The sequence below is a fragment of the Nothoprocta perdicaria genome, unplaced genomic scaffold (genome assembly GCF_003342845.1).
Source record: "Nothoprocta perdicaria isolate Ctin4 unplaced genomic scaffold, notPer1 scaffold_110, whole genome shotgun sequence".
In the NCBI taxonomy this organism is placed as follows: Eukaryota; Metazoa; Chordata; class Aves; order Tinamiformes; family Tinamidae; genus Nothoprocta; species Nothoprocta perdicaria.
In genome coordinates this window covers 1,855,566-1,871,360 of record NW_020454206.1, presented here as the reverse complement: position 1 = coordinate 1,871,360, position 15,795 = coordinate 1,855,566, and the positions used below count along the sequence as shown (strand labels likewise).

The following is a 15,795-nucleotide window of genomic DNA, read 5'->3' as shown; positions in this document are numbered from 1 at the left end:
CTTCKGAGCTGGCACGGCCTTAGGCACAGTTCAGAGCAGGTACAGTCAATAGATACCTACAGTATCACATAACAGCCTCACACCTTCCCTTGAGAAATTAGCTGCTAATCCTGTTGAGTTACCCTCAGGAAAGAGGAGGGTTCCAGTAACTTTCCTGGCTGCTAACAGGTCTCTCCCGATATTGGGGTGAGACACAGCACGGAATAGGGCATTACATAAATATACTGTGTAGTTAAACATGGGGATTGGCGAGGCAATTGGACTCCCATGCCATACAAGCAGATAAGGATGCTGCTGGCTGAGGCTCAGCTGTTCTATACCATTTCCCCAGTTCAAGCTCTTCCTGCTATGAAGAGAAGCTAGAAGAGATATTTTACAGCACCCTATGCCAAAGGAGTTTTTACCCAGCCAGCTAAGCAGGTTTACAACTCTTATCCCCTACAGTAGTCCTTCAGATCCCTCATACAGAAACAGCAACATTCAGCTCTTTAGCCCCTTCTTCCTTGCTTACTCTCTAAGAGCAGTCAGAAACACAAGAGCTCTGTTCTGCCAGGGAACTAACTCAAAAGCCAGAATGAGTAAATCACTGTGCACATGATGATGGCAAATGGCAAAGGCCACTTCTATGTATCACTATAAAAAATAACATTAATTGGGATGCTTTGCAATTTCCTGTACAACCCATAATTAAGTTAGATAAGAAACTAGCAGTGTCTAAGTGCTATAAATGTCTAAATTAAGTTATTTTGAAAGTGCCTGGCACTTTGACATTTGAGAGTTCAGAGTAATTGGGGTATTGAAATAAAATTGCTTCTGTTATTTAAAAGGTCATTATCTTCTTCGGGTAGATATATGAGGACTATTTTCCACTCTACTGATCCGTTCTATTTGGCACAATTAGACCTGCTTGAGTAGATTTCGAGCAGGCCGCCTCCCACTCATCACAGTCCCAGCACTGCCTCAGAGAAGGGCCTGTAAATATACAGCCCAAACACGGAGAATATATTCTGCTCATAATGGGGCACTGGAGAGCTGAGAGTTGCCCAGAGCTTCAACCAGACACCCCCAATAAACACCACACTGCGATATCTAGCAAGGCTACAACTGAGTCCTTAAACCACTCTGGTCAATAAATGTGAGGCTAGGGGCACAGGTCCGTGTGCTAGGCAGGCAGACAGCACTGACCAAAGCTCTGGAGCAAATCAGCATTTCACCTTCCTCACTAAATGACCCACAGCCTGGGTAGCATCTCTGGTTATTTCAATAGCACCACTGAAACCCCTTGCCCCACGCCATAATACAGACAGGACCATTGCTTACTTACCAGATCTTCTGCTCTGAGACACTCCCAGTTGACAACTTGGATAAAAGGCAGTCAAGATGGAGTTATTTCAGTTAGTCCTTCATTGCCAGTAAAATAAGAAGGAGCACAAAGACCTAGAAACCAGCTGAGGAAATTTAACCCATAACCATCACATCCTCCTATCAGGGAGACTGTGGAGACCGTGCACACGAGTGGCCAAAGAGCATTCTCATTATTCTATTCTAGGGGCTTCTTGGGGTGAAGGAAGAAGGGAGACAACTGCAAACACCTTTGCAGAGCTACTTTTAGCTGTGGCACCTGTTACTGCTGTTGCCACCATCTGTGATGCCGTGAGAGCACATCTTGCAGCCTGAGCAGCAGCAAGGCTGGTCCACACAGTCCTAGAGCCTCAACTGGAGGCTAGAGGAGAAAGAAACAGTGCAGTCTGGCCTTTGGTGCCCACAATGAGCACCAAACAAAACTTAGTGCAGCAGATTTCTAGGAACATCCTGAAGCTTGGGAAGAGCTCTGATGACCTGTCATTTATAGCCAAAAGCACAGGGAAAGCAGCCAGCCCTTTAACAGCTCTGTACCCTTTCAGATCTCCCCCTGAGCTGCCTGACCTCAGTGACAGTAATTACAGTGTGCACATGCCTGCAGACTGACAATGATAAGGCAGAAATTAGCCCAAGCCCTGCGTGGTGCGTGGCTGAGTGTGTGCAACCAAATCACGCCAGTTATCCGGCTCAGCGCTGCTTTCAGGCAGACCAGAGAGCTGTGGCAGAGCACAAAGCAACAGGTCCCACCATCCAAGACTTGCAGTCTTCTCAGCAATGGCATTTAGAGCTACCAAGATCTAGCTCATTAGGCTATGAGTCCCAGACAGGAGGAGGAGAAAAAAAAAAAAAAAAAAAAAGTCTTTCTAGGTTTTCCTAGCTCATTGTTTTCCAAAAGGCATGAGCGTGGATAAGCAACTGACCCAAAAGGCAAAGAATATCTTGCAGGACTAGGGAGACAGCCTGGAAAGCACTGTTCACTTCTCCCCACCATGCCCTACAAAATCTTTCTGCTCCAAGTTTCCTCTAGTCCTTCCTGCTGTCAGAGTTCTGATAAGTTGGGATTAGAATGACAGTACCTCTGTTTTTGAGGTCTTCAAGGTCCCTGTGTTTCACTCATTTCTCAAGACCCCTGCGAAGAGCCTAAAGAACAAACACAGTTTGCCAAGAGCAGGCTGGATCAACACCCCTGAAAACCTGGCTCTTCCTGTGACTGACTACCAAGCAAGAAGAGGCAAGAGTGCCAGAATCAGGTCCAGGACTTTTCTGGGCTCCTCTCTGAATTCTCTTGGCACATTTCTCATCAGAGATGACAAGCAGGCTACATTTTCATAAAGAAGGGTGCACGTCCTTACTAATGGTTTTAGCTAACAAAAGCTTCAGATACTTCCTCTGTGACAGCAACATGAAATCCTGAATGATCTGGTTACCAAATTCCCCTTGTAACAAGCTTTTAGATCCACGTACGAAGAAAGTCTTAACAGCAACAATCACACAGGGTACTTTCTTGTGGGAGTACAATCTCTCTGCATGGATTTTTCAAAGAAGACTTGAGCAAATTCTTTTTTAATGAGGATATAAAGGCCCTGCAGTGCACAGGCAGCTCTGCAAATATTGCTTGACTAGCTTTTATTAGCCAATAGAAAAGTACAGAAATCAGACAGTATTTAATGTTCACTAACATTGAGAAGAGCCCTAATGCCAAACAAGAAAGCAAGATGGTCTGTGCAATAATAAAATAAGCATGATTAAGGTGTTTTAGGGTTTATGGTCTCTGATTAAACTGTTATTTAAAGTCACATAAATGTTTTGCTATTCTGTATTTCTCTTTTTGGTCCCCTACAGGGCAGAACTAAAGACTGTGCCTTAATTCCACATTCCTTATCCTAATGGGATTGAATTTCTTTTAAGGGTAATTCTCACCCTGAGCTACTTACCCCTTGCTAAAGCGGTTTCTGAGATAATTACAGCACTCTGGTGATATTTTTACTGAGCCACTTTCAGCATAACTCCATCCTCACTGTTTGCTGTGGAATTGTTCTGCTTGCTTAATTTTTGAGCATATTCTAGACCTGCCATTCCTATGTCCCATGTGGCCATTAGACACTAAGTATCACATCAGGATTCTCACTGAGTAGGCACCATTACTACTCCATGGGCCTGGCAGCTAGTAGCAAAAGCTGCCTCCACATCCAGAGCCAACAATTTCAGTAACATGCATCCTTTAGCAAACACACGATGAAGAAAAACATAAAAGTAGGTATTTACAAAAAAGGTTGGTCTATTGCTAATTGCTCCAACATATTTTAGAAAATTCTAGCTTGCCTGCAAGATGTTGATGAGTTGGCCTTCTACCGATATTCTCCATCCAGGATTCCTCTCTCTACTGTACCAGGTCACATACACTGGCTCTATCTGGCTTTCAAAATCTTGCGACTGCAACACCTTTGTGCTGTAATTCTGCCAAGCAAGGACGCTTCTTCACAAAACTTATGATTCAGAAGTCTGGAGCTAAATAGAAAAGAAAGCAAGAGTTCCTCAAACTGGAAGATTCCAATCACCTTGTAAGACTACGGTCCTGACCAATGCCATAGAATTCAGAGGTCTGCAGCAAAAACTGAACAGGTTGGAGCTGCACAGCAGAACTTGCCTAGCTGATAGGTAGATGGCATTCTCATAAAGGAATTGTCACCAGAAGTTGGATGGTATTTTCCTTCATACCTGCCTAAAGTCATGCGTGTCCTCATCCAGAAACGGTTTGAGAATGCATTTGTACTGTCATCAGTTCATATAGCAATTTTGTGTTACTTACATTACTTACAAAAGCATTTTGTGTTACTTACATTAGCACTCTATAAGGAAGCTGTTTGCTACAGGAAGTCTTGCTCATTCAGCAATATAATTAAAAAGAAAAGTCATGAACAAAACAGGGCCCCTACAGGAGGAAGAAAGCTGACAGTGCAGTGAGAGGAAGCCCAGTAAACATCCCTGCCTTCTGTTCCTAATCCTTCCCAGCCTCTTCCTCTACGACTTTGGCATGAACCCTTTCTTGTGTTCCTTAATCTTTGTCCGTCCAGGATAGCACATAGAACCACTCTTGCAGTATTAAGCAAGAGTGCAGTGGAAAGCAGGACATTTTTGTGGCTCTGTGTCTGGGAGCGGGTTCAGTGTTATGAACACAAGGTCCTTTGTGACCACAACGATCTTTGTGTTCACCCAGCTTCTGACCTGATTAATCCATGGCATTCGGGAAGCTCCTCTGCCTAAGTGGCTTCCCAGACTTTGTGTTTGTAAGATGCTTTAATTCTTTACCAGGTCAAGGAAGGAATTAAGTTATCATCAGTATAGTTGCTTCAAATTCTCAGAAAATGTAAAGGAGCTTAATCTTTCATATTAGCTGCATGTCAGTGTCCCAACTGGCACATAAATTGGTTAGATTATGGTGTCAGCTTTCATATGCTTCATATTCCCCTCTTACCATGTGAAGGTAAATTCCAAAGCACATGTGACAGTGATATTCCAGACAGAGTCAGGGCAAGGCTGGAAAAGGCAGTGCAGGAAGAGAATAGAGACATTTACCAGCTATGCCAGATCCTCATCCTCACCCCCTCTATGCATCTTTGGTGCCTTGGTCACTGTGAAAAAACAAGTCAGAGCTTAAGGAACCTGAAATTGCTGTAACAGATGTTCACAATGTGGCTGGATGAAGACACCACCATCAACCTCTGACCATGTCCTACCCTCACTCTGTGATCTAAGTAACTTGTCTGCAGGAACTCTTTTTTCCACGCAATATTCCAGGTTCAGAGAAGGAAGGGAGGCAAGAGTAAAGATACTAACATATCTGTTACGTTAGCAAGAACAAAAATACTGCAACATGGGCATTTTACATCAATTTAAAGGCTCAGTACTTTCTGAAAGCTAAAATGAGAATATGTTAAATTTAAGCTATGTATCTCCTTGGCATCATCAAGGTAGATTTATTTACTAGCTTGAACCTTAACGTAAAGTACAAGACATGTCAAAACCAACATTTAAAATACAAAAGTTCTCAGGAAAAACTACTGCAAATTCTTATAGCATGTGTGCATTATTTGTCAGTATCTTCCCTCATAACTTCGGAGTCCATTCTCTGATTTCAGCCAGATTTGACTGCAGGGTCAGTCCAGCAACACTTTTGAGATTCTTCCCCCTCCATAAGCTTACAGGTTCCTCTGAATCTTGTGTCTTCTGAGGAGCAATTTTCTCTTCATCCAAAAGGTTGAGAAAAGGGTTCCTGATCATTTCTTCCTATCCATCCACAGACCAACAGCAGATTCTTCCCCACTCATCACCAACTAGGAGCTTGGAGAAATTTCTTGAGAAAGACAGACAGCAATAAAAGAACAGTGTTTAGGATACAAATATGATCAGGACTTTCTCTTGTCTGTGCAACAATTAGGACAACACAACAGTGAAGGGAGCAGGTTACCTTGAGCGTTAAGTCTGAAGAATGACATGGATTAATACTCTAAAGTCTGAACCTGGAATCAGATCCAAACGTTCCCGAGTTCAACATTCCCGGAGTCAGCTGGGGACAACCTAGCCAGATCTGGAGCTGTGACCCTTCACAGACACCAGGCATTTACCAGTGTTAATTGAATCTGCTGGTCAGATTCAGGATTCAGACCTGTTGACACAATCACAAGGCTTCACACACCTAAATCTCTGCTGCACGCAAGGCCATCTACACGGTGAAACTACATCTGAAACTTTCACATTTTCCATGCATGTGAGCATCCCACCTTAAGTGCTCTGTATCTGAGCATGCAGAACACAGGCATCGTTTTAGCAACTATCAAAATGCCAGCACTCCTGAAGAGTAATAGAGCAACTGTTGGACAGCACAGTATCCTGGGGTAGAAGGTGAAGACAATTACTATAGTCAGATGAAACTACTAGAGTGGAATTAAACAAACTAAAATGTTGCTGGCTTTGCAAACCAAATTTGGTTAAAGTCCTCTTTCGGCTGAAAACATCTTGTTTACATTTCATTAAGGAGCTAAGATCTGCAGCAACCCTGAGAATAACCATTTTACCACCACCACTACTACCACAGCAGTAGCTATTCACTTCTGCAACTGTTCTTCCCCTAAAAGCTGTTGGTTCCCCTTCAGTGTCTCCTACTTAACTGCTGACTACCCCCAAACCTTAATACAGATGGCCAGGCCATGTTCCAGAGCAGCTACATTTGGCTAAGACACTACAATTCCTGTGAGATTTTCAGAAATCTAAACTTCAGAACTAAATGAGACAATCTGGTGATTTCGGCCAGACCATGGAGAGACTGGGGCTGATCTGGTGCCCTCTGCCGGACACAGGCTGCCGTGCCAAGGAAGGACAGTACCTGGAGACAGCGAGCGCTGTCACGGCCGCGCTGGTCTTGCTCGGTTTTCCAGTCAAGGCAAGGCTGGGATTCAGTTCCCGATAGAGAACAAGATGTTTGCCACCCTTGTTACCTGTCGCATGGTTTAAAAATACATATTTAGAAAGCGTCTGGGGGCAGCACAGAAGGGATTGTTATTTATGGTCAGCAAGTTAAGTTGAGAACAAATATATTTAATCTCAGCCTGTGCTGTTGCAAAATAGGCCCATCCCAATTTAATTTGTGGCTATGATAGTTACATGTGCTGACGTGCGGCTGTATCAATTGTGTGCTAAATTGGATTTGTGTATTATTGCTTTCTAAATTGCATGCCTAGTTCAGCAAAATTGTTCATCAGTTTTCACTGGCTCTATGCTTAATAAGATGCCCCACAATACCTTGCTGCCAGGATATAATACAGCCCATAATTGCCTAGTAAAAAGAAATTACATAAAGCCCTAGTATTATCAACTTATCTAAATCTGCTCATAACAGAACCAATAATTAAATGCTGAGAACATTTCACATACACACACAAGCACACACACACATCCCTAACAACATAACTCAATCATAGTTACTTCAGGCTTTATAATGACTGTGTTTTGTTTTAATTTTATTTTCTTTAACGTGCAGAATGAGATGTGGGGTATCTGGCCACTTAAAATAATTCTGTAGTCAGTTGAGCAGTTTAGGAAAGCAGGACACTGCTTTGCACCTCTCTCTGCTTTAACAAAAAATAACATTGCCCTGTGTGTGTCTGCAAAATCATGCACCCTTATGCTCCTGTGCAAGAAGAGATATGTGTTTGCATACATAGTCAATACATATCTTCTTTTATGGTCTTCTCTGAAAAAAAGCACAAACAGAATATTCATCCATTCATCCAGCTTTTATATCCTGAATTGGGGAACTGCTTACCAAGACTTAATTTTATATAACAGCTAAAATCTCTTTTTGCCAAAAGGCATTGCTACACAATTATTCCCAAGTAGTTAGGACATGGAAATCTTGACCAGGGGAAGTTAAGCCCCAAAATTCAGGAAAACTCTTAGCTTAGACATTTGTTCATGTAAGAAGAATCTGCAAAATAACTACATAATGCTACATGATTTTTGGAAGGAATGCCCAATCTTGGCCTAGAGCAATCACTGATAAAGAGACCAGAATGACACTAAGTACGCAGTTATGGCTGTTAGATGGCTCCACATCTGGCTTTATGATATTCTTGCACCTTCCCCGGAAGCATCTGGCCCTGCAGAGAGCAAAGATTGGCTTCTACTGTGGTATTTCCAATATGCTTCCCTATGTATAAATGTTTTCACATCACAGTCCAAGCTACATAGATGCCAAGTTCCATGAACAGCACTTCTGAAGATCTCACTGCTAATGCCCAATTATTGCATAATATCTTTTTATGCAGATGTTACATCTATAGCTCTATCTTTATGCAAATTGTGTGCCTAAAATTGAAGCAATAGAAAATAAATGTAATGAGGATCACAGGAAATAAGTGGTATAAATTATACATACTAACAACATAATTCTTTTCCTTTATAAAATGTGTTGTGAACAGAATCAAGTTGGGCTGTTAGGACGTGTCTTTAAAGCTCCATGTCAGGTTTCAGCTGCTTATCTGTTAGATTAGAGAAGTGAGCTCAGGTTGTTTCACTACCAGTCAGCACTGTAGTCCATCATCTTGTCAGCCCCAGCTCTGCAAGAATTCCCAGGCTTCAGCTTCAGCTCTGCTTCCAGTGGACGACTGCACGGACCAGGGTCTCCTGGTGCCCTCCCACCAGCACAGGTGGCCTACGGCCTCATTCAAGGTGTCAAGGACAACAAACCTCCCTGGCCCAATGCAGGGGTAGGATCTGGCACTGCCCACTCCAGCACCAGGCCCTGATGATCTATTAGAAGTCACCAGCGGAGGTGCTAAGGAAGCAGCTTTCAGGAACCAGAACAGTTTGGTGTTTCACAGGTTTATGCACCAGGGGTTGACTGGTGGCTACCCTGTTACAGTGACATTGTACTAGTCATGCTGCACCATCTCCTTTAAATCCCTGTGCTCACACACCCTCTTCTTCCTCACAAAGAACAAGGCCTGCACTGCATAGCCACGCTTGTGCTCATGCCCACCCCATGGCTGTACCTGCGCTGCCCGGGGCTTCCGTCGTTCCTCTCTGGGATTTCAGATCAGCTGCTTGGCCTGAACCACTGGGGTACTGGGTCTTCCACAGCTGTGCCAGCAAGGAGGCAAAAAGGATAAAAAGCAAAGATTATAATGCAGTAGAATGAGAGACTTGGCTGCTTGCTACCCCAAAAGGGCTGGAAACAAGATGCTGCATTGCCAGAGCAGGACCTGGCAGCTTTGCCAGTTAACCAGGAGCTCAGCAAGTTCTGCTGCCAGGCTGAGGGCAGAACCAGTGAATTCCCGCTGAGAAAGCACAGCCTAATAAACCAACTCGTGAACTCTGAAACTGTGAGTTCTGCGGTAGCGGTCTGCTACCAATCTCTGCGAGAGTGGTACTACTACTCTCTACTACTACTACTAAAAGCACGTTCCACTCTGCACGTCAAGTTCTGCCTCTGGCCTCCACGGAATTTGGAAAAACGATTCCCTCCTCCCTCCCTCTCCTCCATGGAGGCCACCTACCCTCACCACTCCATCTGTGCTTCCTGTGACGATGACGACGCGCGTGTCCCAGTCCATCACCTCAGCGAAGCAGCAGCAAACCAGCCGGCTCCCTGGGCTGCAGGCCGCGGCCACGCTGACAAGGGGCTGCCCATTGACTGTCCACAGGCACAGCGAGGAGCCCGCACACGAGACAACGTCACCCTGTAACACAGGACGAGGGGACCTTCCAAAATCCTGCACTTACCTGCCAGCACCAAGTGGCCCAGGCTTAATTTGTGCCTTTATTTTGCTTCAACAGAAAATAAACAGAAAAATTAAAAAAAAATATTTTTTTTAAAAAGATTTTTTCCCCTCTGAAGAATTCTAACATTCTGACACTGTTGCTGCATTATTTTGCTACACGAGAGACATGTTTTGGGTTTCCTCAAAGCTTTCTGTACTGTTTGCTGGTAAAAATACTCCAATGCTTCCTTGCTATTTTAAGGAAAAAAATCCAGAGCAGCTTCCAAACACTTTTTATGACTTTTTTTTTCATTTAATAAACCCTGGAAAAGTTGTGATTAGGCCATGTAAAAAATAGCTGTAAAATAAATAAAAAAGTAATTGAATTAAAAGTATTTGAAACATCCAAGGAATTTTTGTATACAGTCTACTTAATTGTCTTCTGCTCTTGGAAGACTTAAATTAGATGCACTAACATTAACTGAAAAACTTTATGCATCAGAGCAAAACCAAATAATAATAATAATAAAACAATATCTACTCAGAAACCTAAGGCTGTCAGGCAGTGCTTAGGCTGCAGATAAAGTTTCCATCTTGGAAAGGCAACAGTTTTGTTTTTGGGTGACAAAGCTTACCGACATGAAAATTCAACCCTATTTTCAAACCTCATAAAATATCAATTGTTTAAGGATAGTCAGGTACAACCAATTCAAACGTTTATGCACACCTGCAAGAGATTCCAATATTTAGATCTCATAACCAGGAGGAATTGATTGCCTGAGTTTTAATATTATATATTTTAGTATAATTGACTTATCAAACAGTGGCTAAGCAACACCTCAGCAGGGAAAGGAAATCCAAATCTGGGTGAACAAATTCTGTTCATGTTCATCCAGCTCCATGAGATCAGCCTGAGAATTCATCTGTAGTAGAAGTATCTACCCACCAGGACTACTCTGTGATGACCTGGGACAGGTTCTGGGACACACCTTGCACTTCTATGTCTTGCTGACATACAAATAAACATTCTCTTAATCGTGAAATTGTGTTCACCTCCTTCGCTGCTAAACCTTCAGTGAATTCACAATCCTCCTCTGCCCCTCACAGGGAGCTTAATGCCATCGCATTTTTAGGTTGTTATGCATTTGTCCAATGACCAGCTCTGTTCAACAAGCTGTGCTCCAGAAACAGAAAATACCCTTTGCAAATGAATCTTCCCTTCAGTGCAAGCACATAGTCTTACCAGGGGGGCTACACATAAGGAGCAGTTACACAGGCATCATTAGGGGCAGAAAATGCACCGATCTAAGACCAAAATCTGATGCCGCAGTGTTAAGTGATCTTAAAAAAATGCATCAAATTCATCTCACAATATTTGATCAAGTTCCTACCTGAAATTCCATCCAAACTTAATATCCCTGCTAAAAACTAAAAAACAGCCAAATGCAAGAGGATCAGCAAAGTCATCTGCTTCTGGCAAAGACCACTGTGCCCTTAAATTAGCCATATGCATCTGGTTTAAATTATCTATCACCATACTTCACCCCTGCCTGATTCGGGGCCAATGCTCTTCACATGGAGGGACAAAATGCCAAAGATAAACAAGGACAGCATATTTGAAACACAGTTGCCAATAATTAAAGAGATTAGACTTTAGCTGCCTTATCTGTATATGAGCACATGATGCCCAGGCATTTGCTAAGAGTCAAGATGCTTTTCAGATCTAGATCCGGGATATAAAAATAACTGGAATTACAGCAAGCTTTTACAATCCCATTTAGACTGTAAATTATTTGGGATCGTATTTTTAATTTGTGTGTACATGATACAAATCTCAGGGGGTTGGGTTCTGTAGATGGAACTCATAGATGCTAAAACAAATATATGAAACAATAATCACAGAGCAAAGAGTTCCAGTAATGGACCTGGCTACAAGCTGTGCAAGAAGCTGGAATCCAGGTCTCATGTACAAGCAAGAGACAGAAGTTACAAACATATGAGCAAAATTCCTGGGAAATAGAAGCCTGGGAAAATTTATAACCAGAGTGTTTACAGTTAAATCCAATACAGGGTATTTTCCTATCAATAAAAAAGCCATTATGGCCAGGACAGACCACAATGGAAATTTTATTTCCACTGTTGGTAAATGAAACCGCAAACACTGCTATTAAGAGCACTCTTCCAGGTGAGATTAAAAGAGAAAACACAACAGCAGCATTGTCACAACAAGGGTATATGAAAGTTGTCAGCTGAAGTGATAGACTGAGGACTAACACCTCAGCTGTACTGAGATGACTGTGCTGCATGAATGTCAGGAAAAGTTAATGGAAGCAATAAGGTTATGGGCAAGCCAAATTCAGGAGCTACCAGAGCAATACCACCTCATGATTCTTAAAGAGGTTTAATCTTGCTATCCACCTATCCAAAGACGCTTCTACTTAGCTACTCAGTCTAAGATATTGCTTTTAGTGCTCCCCTCTCATCGTTAAGAACACTATTAGCAATCTCTGTAGAAAGGGGAAAAAAATCAATGCATCAGCCTCTCAGGATGTTTTTATGTTGGGAAGAGCACCCATTAAATTATCATGAAATGTTCATGCGTGCATCAGAAAAAAAGATGATAAATGAAGGTCTTACTGTTGAATCGTTGATGGCAACTGCAGAGATACTTGTCTCATGGGCAGGAAGCTGGACAGTGTATGTCAGCTGGTTCAGGTCCCAAATGATGCAGGTTTTGTCATCAGAGCCACTCACGATGATGCTGTAGGTCACAGATGCAGCAAGGCAGGTCACTGCCTGAGTGTGTCCATACAAAGCCTGGCAGGGACAAATCAACCAGTAAACCACAGTACAGGATATCACTGACTTTCTAGTGAACTATAGCCCTACTGCTACATGCTTAGTAAGAACAAGTAACCTGGTCATTCTCCGCAGAACTGAAAAGATTAAATAGCTATCCCAAAGTATCCTGTAGAAAAATCCATGTTCTCAATCTACAGCTGGGAAAAGCTGAGTCTACAAGGGGTTGAATGACTTGTCCCATAATACACAGTAATTCGGGTGGAAAAACTGAACTCTGGACCCGAACATACATTTTTGACTACTACAATACATTGTGTTCTAAATGTACATACATTTGGCACAGCCACTGATGACAGCACAGTCTGCAGGACAACAGAGAGGGGGGGGAAAAAAAAAAAAAAAAAAACTTTCGCCCCTTTCTTTAAAAGCCTTTAATGCTCCTGACGTATCTGCACAGCACCCCCAGCCTAGATGCTTCTCCCAAATCATTCAGGGTTTCATTTGACTCCCAAAGCTGAGGAGCTGGTTTACTCAGACTTCTCTGCTCATCAGAGGGGGAACTGACAAAACAGCCAAATAGCCTGGATCAATATTGAGTCTATTATGCTCAAACTCCTGCATTCACAAAACTGGGTAAGCAGCCCCTGCTGGGGGTGGCGGGTAGGGGGGGTGTGAAAAGACCTTCTGCTTAAAGGGACTTTTTTTGCTGAAATATATAGTTTCTGTACTTCACTGCATTCCAAACTAGAATGTCTCAGTCCCATGAGAGAGTTAGTAAGTGGATATCATCCACTTTATAGCACATTAGCTTTACTTAAGAAAAGTTCACTCTCAGTAAAGATGATACAATAGTTTTGTTCAGCAGAAAAAAACCAGCCAGCATAACACAACAAATTATAAAAAGGCATCATGTAATTCTCTAGAAGACATTTAGAACCACAGGTCTAAAAAAAACTCAGTCTCTGTAACAAAGAAAGAAGAAAGTAACACAGCGTGATCTCAGACCACTTTGTGGACTTGGATATCAGATGAATCACAATGGAATATACCAGAAAAGTTCATGCTAGGCAGTTAAAGAGAAAGAAAGGCACAATACTGTAGATAAAAGAGCCTCTTCAAACAGCTGCCTGATTATTAAACTGACTCCCTGACCTGAGTCATTCTGATATGAACAGCCTAAGCATAATCTATAACATTTCTATGCATTCCATTCCTTCCATGTGGAATAATAAACAGTTTATGTTCTACCTCTAGTTTGGGAGATAAGTATCAAGAATTCAAATCGCCCAGCTGACTTCTCCATCAACTAAGACTGGTCTGGGAACCTAATCAGAATGGTATTTTGCAGGGTGTTCTAAAGATCCTGTCCATTGCTATAGCAGAATAATAAAAACACAAAATAAAACTGAAACTAGCCCCAAATGACGCTCGGTTTTGGAGAGTGTCATAGAACTCACTTGTCTCAAGTTTAGACGTTTCACTTTGTCTTTGATCAAAGAAAGTTCCCAGACACACACAACAGAGCTTGTTCCAGACGTGATTATTGTAGCTGCTGAAGGACAGACAGCACAGAGGCACTTTCCCCAGTCTGCCATACACTCAAATGTAGTCATGTTCTGCAAAACAAAGCAACTTGCAATTGGACGCTCATCAAATGATACCATGAATTTATTTATACCAAACGGCAGATTTATTTTTCAGAATTGCATTTCTATTTCTTCAAGTTTAAGAAAGAAAAGATCTTATGAAGGCTTTTTATGCATACATCAGAATCTCATAGGATACACACATACTATACTGACTTTGATCTTTGGGGCAAAAAATACCCATCCCTAGAAGCTCCTCTTCTCTTGCCCATCCAGAAGAAACAAAGTCATTTACAGCTATGGCAGCATCTATAAACTGCTGAGAAATCCATTTAACCTATGGTTTTGAAATCAATGTGGAAACTAATTGATTTTATAGGGAGCAAAAGCTATATCTTGTGGCTTTTTCAAATCCAGACTGCAAGTATTTATGTAAAACACAATGCCAATTTCTTTACAAATAATGATTTCTGCTATTACTAGTATGCAAGCTAAGTCCTGGCATGCCATAATACTGTGCCAAACACATACTAAGTATGTTTGTGGTAGAGGAAAAAAGTGAACCTGCCAAGCATCCTAACCAGAAGGGTGGTAATATAAAATGTTGATTTCTTATAGCTAAGTAAAATTTACTTTCTAGAAGAGGACACATTACTATGTTCAAAGAATGCTCTGAGCTAAACTTGGGAGCTGGAGGGGAACTGACAGACAGCCCTATCTTAATTCCAGCTAAAAGCTCTGCAAAATGAAGTTCCTAATCAGGGGCCAAAATACCTTGCACTATCCTTATATTTTATGAAAGGAGGTTTCAATTTCATTATGACAGGCAACACTGTCACTGGAAGGAAATTTGGGACCAGTTAGAGGGGAAACACCACATTTTCAGGCAAGATGAATGATACTTGTTCTGTAGAGGCATCCAGCTTGATATTCCTCAAAAAGCCTAAAAGTTCTGTACATTGAATACCTGGTCTCCTACAGCCTCTGAAGTGAATGCCCAAACCAGCCCAACAATCACAATGTATTAGCCATTTCTGAAATGCTTGGTCTTTTTCTTATTTACCTTCTCAGATCCATAGTTGCCAAAGCAGCATGTCAAGTCTTCGAATCCCCAGCAAAATGTTTTATTCCAAAGAGGAGGAATCAAAAGCTTATTTCTCTCAACAGCCAGAACACCTTTCTCAGTATGAACAATGTGCCCAATGGCTCCCTTGGGAGAGTCTGACAAGAAAGAGAACATATTGCATTCTGCTGCTTCTACAGCAGTAACAGTAACCGTCTCCCTTACACATCTTGTGTGTGAGGCTGTCAAGATCCACACATCAGGTCTGTGGCCAGGCCCACAGGCAGAATCCACCTGGCAAGTGAGATTCTAGATGAAACAGCAACTGTCTCAAATGGACCACGTGAGCCTAGGCAGCCAGAGTGACCCAGTCACTACAGCAGCTGAATGGGGAGGGGAGTTAATGGTTGTGTTATTAATTTCTCCTTCGTGGAGAAGTTGCCTTATATGCTAAAGAGCAAAGCATGTAGGGCATGTCAGTGATGGTCTCTCTGCAGTAAGGCTATGGAACAACAACAGGATAAAGAGCACCACCAGGGAACAAAACATACATCTATTGTGATTTTCCATTTTTTTTTCATTTTTAGTAGCAGATTGTGAAAAAGATGACAAGACAAAACACCTGGAAATCAGGCAATAGGGAAAGACAAACTATTTTGCTGCTGAATATAGAGAGATGACCAGAAGGGATAATAGGAATCTTTATGTCTTAATTGGACATTTA

General features: G+C 42.2%; 1 protein-coding gene across 1 annotated transcript in view; it reads right to left on the bottom strand.

Moving 5' to 3' along the window:
• Positions 1-5,467: 5,467 nt before the first annotated feature.
• The window catches only part of WDFY4 (WDFY family member 4), a 103,229-nt gene continuing 92,901 nt past the window's right edge, over positions 5,468-15,795 (bottom strand). Inside the window, exons 55-61 of the mRNA XM_026050535.1 lie at positions 15,072-15,229; positions 13,880-14,038; positions 12,258-12,437; positions 9,417-9,599; positions 8,913-9,000; positions 6,746-6,857; positions 5,468-5,716 (exon numbers count right to left, since the gene is read on the bottom strand). Of these exons, the coding sequence (XP_025906320.1) occupies positions 5,650-5,716; positions 6,746-6,857; positions 8,913-9,000; positions 9,417-9,599; positions 12,258-12,437; positions 13,880-14,038; positions 15,072-15,229 (947 nt within the window). The 3' untranslated portion in view covers positions 5,468-5,649. The remainder of the gene's footprint in view (positions 5,717-6,745; positions 6,858-8,912; positions 9,001-9,416; positions 9,600-12,257; positions 12,438-13,879; positions 14,039-15,071; positions 15,230-15,795) is intronic.